Below are 14,033 nucleotides of genomic sequence, written 5' to 3'. Positions count from 1 at the left end.
CAAAATTTTTGTTAAAATTTTATAATCTACGTTAAGAAGTGATATAGGTCTATAATTTTTCAATAAAAGAGGATCTTTCCCATCTTTAGCGATTAACGTAATAACTGCTTGTTTTTGCGACGAAGCCAATTCCCCGGACCAATATGCCTCATTTAAAGCATCTTTTACTAAATCTCCAATATCTGGCCAAAAAGTATAGTAAAACTCCGAAGAAAGACCGTCATTTCCAGGTGATTTGTTATGTTTCAATTCTTTCAAAATTTCTAGACATTCTTTGTTAGTTATTACTCCTTCACAAAGTTCTCGAGATGACTCCGCCAATTTAGGTAATCCTTGAAAAAATTCATCAAAGAGGTTATCTGAACACACGCACATTACTTTATCATACAACCTACTGTAAAATTCTCTGATTTCTTCATTTATTCTTTTTTCATCACAGCAGATGTTTCCATCTGTGGTTTTAATTTTTTTAATTGTGGTTTTTCTTTTATTACTTTGCATCAACTGGTTGAAATAACGCGAGTCTCTTTCACCACATTCATACCAGGAGGCACGAGATCGAACCTTAATACCTTCATTATCATAACTATAGATTACCCTTAATTTCTCTTTTGTATTTTCTAGTTTTTCTAAGGTATTTGCATCAGTACGATCTTTCAATTGTTCTTCTAAAAACTGTATTTCTCTTTCTAAATCCGCTTTCATTATCCTTCTTTTATCAGCCAATTTTTTCGAGAATTTTTGTGTGAACCTTCGAATTTTCATTTTTAGAAAATCCCATAACAACCTATGATCCTTTATTTCAGATTGCAATTCATTTCTCAATTCATGAATTTCTTTCCTTAATTCTTTAACATAATCTTCATTTTCACATAAACTGTTATTAAACTTCCAATATGACCTCTTCCTACCAATAATGTTATTTTTTCTTTTGTCGAATAAGTGTACAAAAATTGAATGATGATCAGGGGCCACAGATGGAATTATATCGCACTTTATAACCATTTCCTCTAAACATTCTGAAATTATCCAGTAATCAAGTCTGCTTTGCATGAAGGGGTTCTTTTGCATATATGTAAATTGTCTTTTCAGGGGATGTCGAACCCTCCAAACATCAAAAAATTGAAAGTCTTCCATAAATTTTCCAAAGTCTCGATTAAATCTATTTGAAAACCTATTTAGAGATTGTCCATTATAATCTAAATTATTGTCCCTGATCATGTTAAAATCACCACCTATTATAACAGGGTATCTATCTTTATTCAACTTAGCAAGAGTATTTCGTATTTGTTTTAGAAATTGCAATTGTTCATTTTCAAAATTTCTTGTAGGAAAATACACATTTCCTAAAATCAACCTAACCCCTTGAAACTTACAATCTATGAATATATATCTACCCTCATTGTCTCTTAAGACTTGTAATATCTCTATATCTACCGTTGGCGCAATTAAAACTAATACACCCTTGCCATGAGATGAACCATGACTAAAATAACTTGTGCCGTCCCACGATGAATCCCATCTATCCTCACATTCCCTAGTACTAAAGGTTTCTTGCAAAAAGACAATATCGGCCCCTTTATCTTTACACCAAAAAAAGATACGGTCTCTTTTATCACTATCTCTAATTCCTTTCACATTGAGGGAGATCAATTTACAACTAATCTGGAGACTCATGAAAAAACCGATATAAAACAAATAGCCGAACACCGGAGCCAATCACCCACCAAAGGGGATCCCAATACTTGAGGCCCCCGTCCCCTCCCACCCCAAACCCTCCCAAAAACCCAGGGCAACTCCGAAGAGTAAGCTTCATGCTGTGGGCAAGAGGCAAGGTGGGAACGACCATGACCATCATAGGCGAAACCCTCTCCTCCGACAATGAAAGAAGGAAAAAATAAGATAAAAATAAGAGTAATCTAACAAGCACTCTAAACATAAAAGACGACACCAAAACAACACCTGAACAAGACAAGAGACTCGCACTGCGTTTCCCTACATAAATACCACACATAACAAAGGAGAGTAGGGCTTCCCATGGGGTCTCCTACGAAATCCATTTCTTACATAAGTACGTAAAATATGTAAAGAGCTTGAACCTTGCCCTTATTTCATGAAAGAGCATTCTTTCCCGGCATTCGTTCCTAAAAAGGATATCTAGTGTGTGACCGGGAATTTACAACCGTTTAACATAACAAAGTTAAATGCAATGTAGGAATAAATTAAGATGAACACGGATCATTGAAATGAGAATAGGCGAACAGCGATTCCGGTGCTGTAGAGTGTGATTATAATTGTCCAAATATCTTGTAAGTAATCGATATCAAATGAATGTAATAACATATTATAGACACTACATCTACTACAAGAAAGCAATATGTGGGAAGGATATTATATGCATGAGTTTAACCAGACCAATTAATTTAATACACACTACATGTATTAATATCTCCAGACAAGCACTTACGTGAACGCAATAACATGTCATATACACTGTCATTTCAAAGGAAACCATTATGTGAAGGCAATACCATCTTAATGGCCATTGCATTTTTGGAGAAATCACTTCATTGTACATCCTATTTACATTATACCAATGAAAATAACGTGTGAAATCATTAACCCTCATGTATATGGGGAAATCAACGTTTGCGAAGCGGTTATCATCTTTTAGACAATACATCTATAACGGAACCAATATGCGAATGTACGAACACTATATAGTCATTACATATTTCTAAATATCAACATTATGTGCAGGGAATAGCACCTTTCCCTTTAAAAATAACCCCGATGTTTAAATGAATGGGTTTTGTACTTAACATGATTTACATAATATTTGTCAAATTTACTTTTGGTAAAAATTACATAAAAGTTGTGGAGTTCCTATTTAATATCACTTTTTACATAATTTATGTTAAATATTTAAGTTAGGTAATATTACACAATAAATTCGTTTTTGTAGTTTACCTAATGATTTACATAATATTTGTGAAATTTACTGTTAGGGAAAAATTACACGGACGTTGTGGAGTTCCTATTTTACATCACGTTTTACATTATTTCTGTAAATATTTCTCTCTGTGTAACAACATCTTGCAGACATTATATCATTGAACACATTTTAATCTATTAATGTCTTACATACATCACAACTTTTAGCAAACCAATAATGCAATATCATATTATCAATATTACACCTATCTGTGTGTCGCATCTTCAAAGAAGTGTAAAGATAATTACATATTTTTAATATGGATATTTCACCATGTTCACCGTCGAAGAAACCAATGTGAATATAAATATCCTCTTTCAGGCATACATATTAGAAAAAGAAACATGTGATGTGAATATGATATGTTATAGACAATACACCTTATATAAAACCATATATGGGAATATAGTGATGACATCATATAGACACTACATCTTATAAGAAACCATTGCATGTAAACGTCTTATAAATACTATATCGTTGAAAAACAAGTATATAGGCAATATCATCTTGTAGACAGTAGATGGAAACCGTTACATATGAAGGGAGTAATATCTCTTACAGACACTACCTCGTTGAGTAATCCAATACATTCGAAAGTGATACCACCCTTTGACCATTAAATCTCCTAAGAAATTAAGTGAGTCAAATATAAACAATTTAAGTCAATATCATCTTACGTTACATCTATAAAGAAAATTTTTTATACGTAAAGATAATATATACATTACATCTTTAAAAACAAAACATTCATTTTAATGCATGCAGTCATTATATTCGTGAAGAAATTTCAATATGTGAATGCAATATCATTTTGTAGACCTTACACAATTTAAGAAGAAAATGTATATACCTGAAGATAATAACATACTTTTCAAAAACAATCTTGGAATAAAGCAATATGTAAACTGATTGACATCTTACAGATATTTCGTCTTTAAAAAAGTCAATTACGTAAATTCAATACCATCTCATGCATGTATAAAGCATTACATATTTTGACAAGTCAATACAAGTAATATTGCCTTAGGAACAAGCTTGGAAGGATCGATATACCATGTAACATATTATCTGTAACATATTATCTAAAGGTATAAACAGGATAAATGACATCTTAAAGTCACTTCAATGCCAAAGAAACCAATTATGTAAAGGTAATTATATATTATGCATGTATGGACTATTTTTTAATTAAAAGTCAATACGTGATATTGATCTTATTATCATTAACCTTAGACATATATGTATATATAATATCGATTTAAACACCCAACAAGGTAGGCATATGCGTACTGACTATTAACATGATAATAAGTACTGACCATTAAACAAAGCCAAATTGAAAAAGCAGGCATCTTAACAATATAATACACATCTCTAACGCACATTTTCAGATAAATCATCACTCAGTGCTGTAAGAAAGGGTCTATATACAAGAAACACTTAAGAAGAAATCTATATATTGACGGTAATCACACCTTATATCTTAGAAGTAACCAACATATGTAACAAGATAAAAATTACCTTTTAACTTTAAGGAAAACAATGTGGGTGCAAGTATATATAAGATCGCTTTGTGCACCAAACATAGCAGGCATGTGTGCAGCCCTATAGACCTATAATTATCATCATTATGCGAATAGCAAATGTAGATTTCACCTCATCTTGTAAACACTGCATCTTGCATTTGTTTCGGTAAACAATATATAAATGTCACATCTTCATGACATAGTATTCGAAACCTATATATTGTAAATGCAGTAACGTTTTAAACATGTAGGTATTTACTATAATTAGTATCTCTAATACGGACTTTTTGGTGAATCACCACCGAACAATCCACATGGTGCTCTGTATAAAAGAAACAGGAATAAATCATAATGCAAGTGGATATAATGTTATCTACAGTATTTAAAGAAACCACTACATGTGAAGGTAGAATTCCCCTATACTTCTATATCTTCAAGGAAACAATGTGTGAAAAGGTATGTGACATCGCTTTAAGCATTTAACATGGTCCACGGCATGTGTGCAGCCCTATATGATCATCATTGACGAATTGTAAATATGTTATACATAATATACCGCTATCTTGGCTCAGTTGGTAGTTGGTGGATTTCAATAGAGTTACAATTGATCGGATCATTCGTAACTCTTTGTACAACGGGGCCCAGTTCTGTAGTTTATAATCTGTATTACCAACGGGAAGGATTCACCTTCATTGTAACATTGGTATTTGGTACTAAGCCTTAGAAATAATACGATATCTAGTGTATTCCTTAATAGACCAGCAGGGGGTGTTTCACAAAGATTTAAGTATGACTTAAGTCGCGCTTTGATGCCGACGCGTACAAGATATGCAACGTCCGATCTTATTGATAGATACGCATTATATTATGACTGTTGACATATAAATCAAAATCAAAATCACCCGAGTCAGCCCAAACGATTGTAGGTCAAACACCATGAACACCGATAACAGTAATTTCACGAGTCTATGATGTGTGATTTATGACATGTCTCAGATATTTCTTATTTCATTCTATTTTTCAGTCCTCCCTACAGGTTATGTTTTATCCTAAACATATTTTCTTTCCTTGTGCATCTTAGAAAAAAACTCTGCTTCAAAGGTCCTTAATTTCTACGTTCTTGGGAATTCAAACGTTCACGTTTGCATTGTACCATAAATTGTATGTCAGGTTTGGCATGACCTTTACAAACAAAAATATTGTGATTCTTTCCTTTTCTGGATTTTTTTTAATTGATGAACTTTGGATTCCTCTTGATAGCAAGAAAATTAACTTGGGTATTTGCAGCTACCATAGTATTTCGCAAAACTTGTTAGTAAAGCATCGCAAGTTCAACATCCACTAGCGAGATTAGCTCCTCAGCCTTCTCGAAAAATCATTTTAGTTTTAGCACGAGTAAATATTTTACCTGTGTTACGATTAGGAGTTTAAAAAGAACCTCCCGATGGAAACTTACATCACTGATATGGGACAAAACAATATGTGTCGACTTGGAATTATGTGTTCTGAAAAATCATCTTCAACAGATAGGACATAACTTTCAGATCTTGACAGACTGTCATACACAGTCATGAAAAAACGGAATTCTGTTCAAAAGTAATCACTCCTTCTCTTTCTGATTAAATTATTATCAATCAGAACATAGCTAGGATTTCTTATACTCATCCTTCTACAAATGTTGAGGGTTCACTTTTCTGGTTCAGTGAGCACAGCATCTTAAAAATAACCAAACGTCAAAACCCTTTGAATTATTCTTCAAATTTGCCCAAGAAGAGTAATTTGTTGAAAGACACTAATGATTTCTAATGGTGGATTTTACGCAGGTCAGCCAAGGCCTCCGCCTTTGATATTTTCATCCAATCCTCTGGTATATCAGGTAATTTTGCGTTGTACATATCCTTTAGTTGGTGTTGGTAGGTTGCCATAAACCACATCCAATATCTAGACACGTCATTTGTGGGATTAGGAGCTATGTCCCAGTCAGGTATGTAAGTCTTGTATTCTTTATTTTTGTGCCACTCACTTTGATCACCAGTGGTTGAACAGTTTCCAGAATCTCTGCATTTGAAGTTAACGGTACTGCAATTGAACGATACGTTCCGCTGTATGTCGTAGTTGCACGTTTCAGTAAACAGTTGCCCTTTACAGAAATTCACTCCATCGATATAACCGTCCTCCTCCCATCGTATTCCTCCAATTCCCTGTGGTCTGTGCTGGACACACATGTGACTTCTCCCAGACAAATCGTAATGGTCAGGTGTGGTGTCTGCACAGGGCTCGTTACAGAACGGGCACTGTTCAGGACAACCCCAGATCTTGTCTATGATTTGATGAGATGGATGGGACCCATCCCATTCAACAGAGTGTGCTGTTTTTAGAGCAAATGACTCTTCCAATTTTTTCTGAACTTCATCCAACTGGTCCAGAATAATCCTTTGTAGATTGTTAAAATCAATCACTGATCGGTCTTTTACAAACATGAGGGTACTGACTGGTACCGCTATTTCCTCCGAGACTCTCTCACAGAACTGTTCAATCCACGGTGTCATTCTCATGCCCCTCTTCCCGTCGACCTCACTGGTTGCATGGGAAACACTTCTGGCAATACACAGCATGATCCTTGAAATATGGCTCTTGCTTATTTCTTCATACCTAGACATGCTACTTGACTCTTTTCTCGAAAACATCTTTTTATCTGTGTATTGGGCAATCCACTGTAAAGCAAACCTTCTGGCATTCTCAATGTACGATTTGTATTTCTTGAAGTTTGCTTTCACAGCCAAGTCATCCATCATTTTAACCATTAGGTAGTACTTTGTCATCTGGAAGTCTCTGAGAACTTCTTCCGTGCATTTTCTTGGAATCGCATTCTTTACTGTGTCCTGAACGATGGTCTCCAAATGTGTAGTTAGGAGGTCACCGGCAATTACTTCTTCTGTACTCTGTTTCACCTTGTTTTTGAAAAGGCTCCAGGCGGTGTTCTTGTAGTTTTGTAGTTTGGCCTTCACGCCATGCTTTTTGTTGTACTCTAATTGCATCAACGTAAACACTTGGACACAATGTCGGCTTACATGAACTGCTAGTTTCACCTTATACTGGGGGAGAATCGTGAAATTGGAGTCTGCATTCTCGTTGTGAACGTCAATTTTCGCCACTACTTTTTGAATGATCTTTGTGGCATAGGACTTGTTGAATTTCACATCGTGTTTAGATAGGCCTTTCAGATCAGTGCTTATCTCTTTCACGATAGCTCTTGTCAGTACCACTGTCTTATTTCTGGCCTCGAATTCACCCGCATCAGCACTAAAAAAGTTCTTGACGGCTTTTCCAATGGTTCTTTTAACACTGATGTCTTCATTTTTCACAAAATCTAAAGGGACACTGCTTTCTAGTGATGTATGCTGACGTACATAATTTAAAGGGTTTTTCTGCAGCTCTTTTCTCAGAAGGCCTCCATGGGCATGGAATATTTGATGAAGAATCTCATCCATCACCACATCCATTCTCATATCTTTGTCTGCAGTCTTTGTTGCAAGCTCGTTAACCATTCGCGTCCACATCAATTCAAACTTTTGTTCCAGCTCAAAGTTACTCGCTTCTTTGCCTTTTAGTTCGTCTGCCAGTTCTACTGCTTTGTCCATTATGTATATCTCGTGGTTTGACCACTTTTCAGCCTGCAAGATTTCTACTCGGCGTGCTTCTTTGATTGAAAGCAGATCTGTACGGCCCTCGTAGTGCTGTTGCTCAACAGCAAAGTTCAATTGGTTCAACTTGGTCTCCTGCCACTGGATGACTATTTCCTGTTGTTCGCAGTTCTCGAAATATTCCATTAGGCAAGTCTTGATTCCCTCCACCTTTTCTGTCAAAACTGTGGAAAGTACACCGATGAGGGACTGATACGAGTTTTCTAAGTCTTCGGAAGTTTCACACCTTTTCAATTCGATCTCTGCGGTGTGTAGCCAGGATTTCATTTTGTCTTGTAACTCCCATTCCAAAGCATAGTATTTTGATTGCAAGCTGTTGTAGGCTTTTACTTCAAGGCTATTGCGAAAGCTAAACACAAAATCATCCGCGAGGATTCCATTCCATAGATCAGAAAGACGAATGGACAGATCAGAGGCTGTCAGAAATGTTTTCTGTTCCAGTGCAATCTTTTCTAACAGTTGCAATCTTACTGACCTCACCTTTTCACTGTAGCCAGGATTTGCAGGGGCCATAGGGGGATCACCATGCCACAGATCAGAAAAATACCAGACGTGTTTTTGCACATCAAAGTTTATAATCTGGGAAAAACTGTGGATATCCGCTATGCTCTCACTTAGGGCGGCTTCTTTTGCCATATGATCCAAGCTCTCCTGTAGCTTCTGGCATCCATGCATCATCAGTTCTTCTGCATTAGCTGCGGGGACATTCTGATGAACAAATATGCATGTTCTATGATCTCGGATGTTTTTCCTGACAAGATTCATCCTCAAGAAGGCATGCACTGCGATTTGCAGGATGTCTTTCATTTCGGCTGTGTTTTCTCCTTTGATGTTAATCATAGTCACGTCTCCCAGACCAATTACGAGCGTGGCAAGTTCATTGTCATGCTCGTGCTTAAGTTGTCCTAGTTCTGGTGCCCGAAGTCCCTCTGTATCTACAACAGCAACATAATCAAATGGCATATTAGTGTCTCCATCGACTGGGATGAGTTGCATGTATGCTCCCCTTGTGCATCTGCCTGCACTGACAGCAAACTGTAACCCAAACATAGTGTTGAGAAGTGTAGATTTCCCAGAACTCTGGATGCCCAGGACAGAGAGAACAAAGAGCTTCTTTTTACCAATAATATTCTCAAGTTTACTTAGCACCCCACTCACCCATCCAATAGGTACACTTGATGCGTCTCCATCTACTAACTCCAAGGGGGTGCCATTCAAAAGCAGTTCAGCAGCTCTTTCTGGCAGGTATTCCACAGCCGCCCTAGTGGCTTTTCCTGTTTCGCCGCTCTCTTTTACAGCCTCATAAATTTGTCCCAGTTCTCTGAAAAGATTCTCAAGCCCAAGTGATGCTTTGGATAACTGACTTTCTTTCTCATCAACCTGCAATTTCAAGTGATGCAATTTTTCCTTGTCCTGTTCCTTCTTGGTCTCTTGAAACTCAGTCCAGACCATGTGATACTGTTTGCGCAGACCTGGCAAGGTAGCTCTCGAGTTTGCATCGAGTAAGAGGTTCATCCACTTCAAGAAATACATGACAACATCTCGGTTGTTCTGCAGAGCTGACATAAAGTCTTTGATGAAAGGAGTAAGTCTGTTGCATATCTCCACCTGTTTATCACGAAGCCGGTCCATTTTCTGTTTCAATATATTCGCTTCATACGTTGTTAAATGTGAGCCCTTCCCATCTGCTCTGTGTTGCTTCTTTAGCAGCTTGCAGTATTCAATCCATTCATTACCTTGCATCGGAAGGAGGAGCGCTTTACAATCGACGATTTGTCTGTCGTCCATGTATCTGACAACTTTCTCAGCAGAGATCTTTCCTTCTTGGCAAGCTTTATCATCACACTCATCAATGATAATCCCCATATCCCTCGTTCGTTTAGCACAGTCTTCTATCAACGTACCAGAACACCCAGCGAGAACCTCTGACAGCGTTGTTCTAGCTTCAGTCTTGAGCTCACTCGCATTTTTCTGAACACCTTCCTTCGTTTTAGATGATATGATAGGAACCCCTTTCAGAATATCCTTGCCAACTGCTTCATAAAATGCTCGTAGGTTCCGTGCGCTCTGTTGGCCATCTCCTCTGACCACAAAAAGGATGGTTTTTCTAGCAGTTTGCAAGATTTGTTGGCAAGTCTTGGTGTTAGGGGCTCTTGCCAAGTCTTGAGAAGTGACTATAACGAACAAAACAGACGATATTTCCTGCAAAATCTTCATCTGTTTGTTCAATAACGATGCATCGCCTCTAAGATTTAGGAGCATTGTTGTGCATGGTAGGTGGTCCTTTTCTCTGCCTCCTGTTATGAACCAGGAACATTCCACAAGTCCATTTGCAATCCTTCTTTCTACAACACCGTTGTTGCAATCATGGTGGAAGAAGGTGTCGTGACTTTCGTCCCTAAGAATATCGTTAATCAGCTTGGACTTGGATAGCGGTGGCCTGCCCAATCTGATAAACGAAACCAACGGGAAAGGCCTCTCTGTCACTGGCGTCTCTGAAGCTTCATTTAGATTGCTATGCCAATGAACATTAATCGTTCTGAGCGCCCATACTGACATACCAACGTTGTCTTCGGACCCTATGGGATACAGAAATGGAATAGCAAGTTTGCAAACAAAAAGCTTCTGAGCTAATGTTTGTTTCAGAAAGTTATCGCAACATGTAAATATGGCAACCATGGCATCTAGTGTGTTGATTTTTGCTGGCTTGTCTTCATCGTCACTATCATTGTCCATTTCAAGAAGAGCCTCAAAGTCAAAGTTACCTCCGTCGTCAGATCTCTCTTCTCTTAATGATTTATTTACCACTGAGAGATGATGGTCTCTTGCATGGAAATCAATCATAAGAAGTTTGTGTATAATCGTCCAGGGAATGTCAACCAGCTTGAGTGGCCCAGTGGTCCTTTTAATTACCATGGCATCTAAAAGAGAAATCAGAGATGGAAAGTACTGGTCTAAACCTAGGGCCTTCAGGGTATCTGAAAATGCACTTTGTGCTGTCATACCAGCATTGGTCGTTATAACTGGTCGTTGTTCTTGCTCATTTTTTTCTTTGGAGCTAGCCATGTTTTCAAGATCAACGATATTCACTTCTTTTTCTTCGGAAGCGGACATGTTGCCGCTCGCTAGTTCGCCAGTGACATTGGCCATGTTAACCCAATTAAAGGGTGAACGGGTGGCATACCTGTTCAAGACCTCGTTTAATTGAGGTGATAAAACTTGCCTAAGTTCTTTTATTGTCTCGGAAAATTCATTCTCTGATGATTCTCTTCCTTCGTCAAAGTGCCCAGAGGACAGTGAGTTATGGATAAGAAATGCCTCCAACTGGACTATCCCTTTCTCTTTATGAACTTGAAACTCATTCCAAGACTCTTCAATCGATTGGACGAAATCCTGTAGCTTCTCCATCGTAAGAAGCGTCTCAAACTTCCTTGTAGGCCAATGGTAGTAAAGAGGCAACAGGGCAACTTTCAAAAAGAACATTTCATGTTCTTCCCCAGATGACTGCAAGTCCTTTAGAAGCTGACCAACACAAAGTGCCATATCAACTGTTGCTCCTGCATTGATACCATCTATTACCTGGACATTTTTCTCTATATTCTTTGCATGTTCTATTTGCAGCACTGGTATGAATTTTTCCTTCAGATTCCTCATCAGATCAGGTATGTTCTTAACACGAACTTCAGCTAGTAAAGACGGGATGTCCTCGGTTTTTGTGATCACAGCCCATTTCAAGATCATCTGTTTGCCTGGAAACTCTCTATATCCAACTGGATTGACCAGTTTCCTTATCAAAAACCTTATCATGGATACATTCTTGGGGTCAAGCTTATCTCTCAGTTCCACGACCTTTGCCAATAGGCTACTTATGTTCACTTCTGTGCATAACTTGTTCGCCCAGTACTTGTTTGTGCTTGTATGTGCCTCCACCTCTTTGACCGTTTTCAGCATCTCTTGGAGATATTCAATACACTTTTCTGGTAGTATTGGACAAGAATTCCACTTGGCAATTTTCTCAATTAACAGGTCAATTTCTTCACGTCCTTTCAGGAAAGTTAGTTCTTGGTCATTGAATCCAAGGTAGCCACTCATCCTTTCCCAGGCTGTCATCAAGACCGTTTCAAGTCGATATGGCTCCTCGAACTCATCTTTGTGGTTAGGAATCAGCTTCCAGATCCCAACAAAGTCTGTGGACAATGACCTTCCTCTATCTATGAGAGCCCAGGTGCTATTGCATGTCACTAGCCCTATCTTCCAAAGTTGCAAGGCATTTACCTCATGTGGCCCCCCATTCCTGGTAGTGTGCAAGAGAGTTTTAGCCTGCTCTGATTTTTCATATTCATTTGTGAAGCTGGCATGCGTGTTTATTTGATCGGCACTCACTGAGCCACCCACACAGAATCCAAGGCCAGAATAGCTGGCTGAAACATAGGCACTGAGTGCATCCCGAACCATATATTTAATTTCATCAGATTTAGATTCGGTTTCGCTAGTGTATGTTGCTACAAATTTGTTAACCCCGCCAAAATGAAGAACCCCAACATTGATATGTGACCCATATGCTGCAAGAAAGTCCTCACATTTTTTGTTCACAAGTTCTAAGCTTTCGCTTCCCCCAAAAAGTGTGTCAATGGACTTGAGTTCCTGCAGAGCTTGTTGGGAGAGTTTCAAGCTGAATTTATTCAGCTCACATGCAGCAGTTGGAACAATCGAGTACACTACCCTTGATTCAAAATGGACCTTTCTGTGACATGTTGATTCTAATTCATCTTCCTCCTCGTAATTCTGTGAAAAATCAGCCTCAGCATTGAACCCAAAACGCCCACCTTTTATAGTAATAGCAGCACTGTACCCCATTGTATCAAGAGAACGATGAAAATGGTCAGACTGCGATTTAGATGAGAAATTTTCAACCTTGTCAATTTGCGTCATTAAAGGATTCATCAGTTTAACATCAGTTGGTGCGCTCAGCACGATGCGTTTTACGCAATCATCACTGAAGGTTTCACCTACTAAAATACCTCTCAATGCCAACCCTCCTGAAGCATTTGCCAGAATTTCTGTTGCAGTATTTACTGGTCTGCCTTCGAGTAACTTGTCAAGACACTGTAATTCAGAGCTTAACTTGCTAATTATGCGATTAAGGCTTTCATCGTCATACTTTGCAATTACTTGTTCTTCTGCAACTGTCATCAACTGTCTCAACTGTTCCAGTTTATTGTTCATTGACTCATCAGTACGTTGTTTGCCCTTCTTTCTCAGTTCGTTAAGATCTTTCAGAAGACTTTTGAATTCTTCTAGTTTTTCCTTGTATTGTTTTTCAAGGTTTGCCATTATTGTCAACTAATGCCCATCAAGACCAGTTCAAAACATATTTTCGCCCACCTCTAATTCCGTGCCTGGTGCAGCAGATGCTAAGCCTCTACCTGAAAGTAGAAATATGGGCCCTGTCATTCATAAAGTTTAGTTGGATCCGATCAACCTCAACTACTGCATATGGAAATTCATTAATGTCACATTTTTTTTCTACAGGAAATTCTTTCAATGTCCTTGGAATGAAAAAGAAGCACACTGAATTGTCAAGAACATGATGAACATGATGGGTATATGATAAACAGCATACCCAGGAAATATCTTTAACAAACGTGTACGCTATAGTTTAGATACAGTGGCGACACCAAGGTTTTCAAACTAGGATGGGAAAAATGGGGACCAAATGATATTTTTTGGAGGGGGACATAGATGGACATGAAATATGTTGCCCTCTTCATGAAACTGAGCGCAAAAGGCGAGTTATCTTTTATT

The 14,033-nt window shown here is 38.0% G+C and overlaps 1 protein-coding gene across 1 annotated transcript; it reads right to left on the bottom strand.

Annotated features, from left to right (window-relative positions):
* Window positions 1-6,326: 6,326 nt before the first annotated feature.
* LOC121421856 (interferon-induced very large GTPase 1-like) lies at window positions 6,327-13,562 on the bottom strand. Its single transcript, XM_041616658.1, has one exon. It carries the CDS (start codon window positions 13,560-13,562, stop codon window positions 6,327-6,329), a length of 7,236 nt encoding a protein of 2,411 aa, XP_041472592.1.
* Window positions 13,563-14,033: the final 471 nt, after the last annotated feature.

The sequence above is a fragment of the Lytechinus variegatus genome, chromosome 9 (genome assembly GCF_018143015.1).
Source record: "Lytechinus variegatus isolate NC3 chromosome 9, Lvar_3.0, whole genome shotgun sequence".
In the NCBI taxonomy this organism is placed as follows: Eukaryota; Metazoa; Echinodermata; class Echinoidea; order Temnopleuroida; family Toxopneustidae; genus Lytechinus; species Lytechinus variegatus.
The sequence above is the reverse complement of the archived record's forward strand: the minus strand, read 5'-3'. Positions and strand labels throughout refer to the sequence as shown.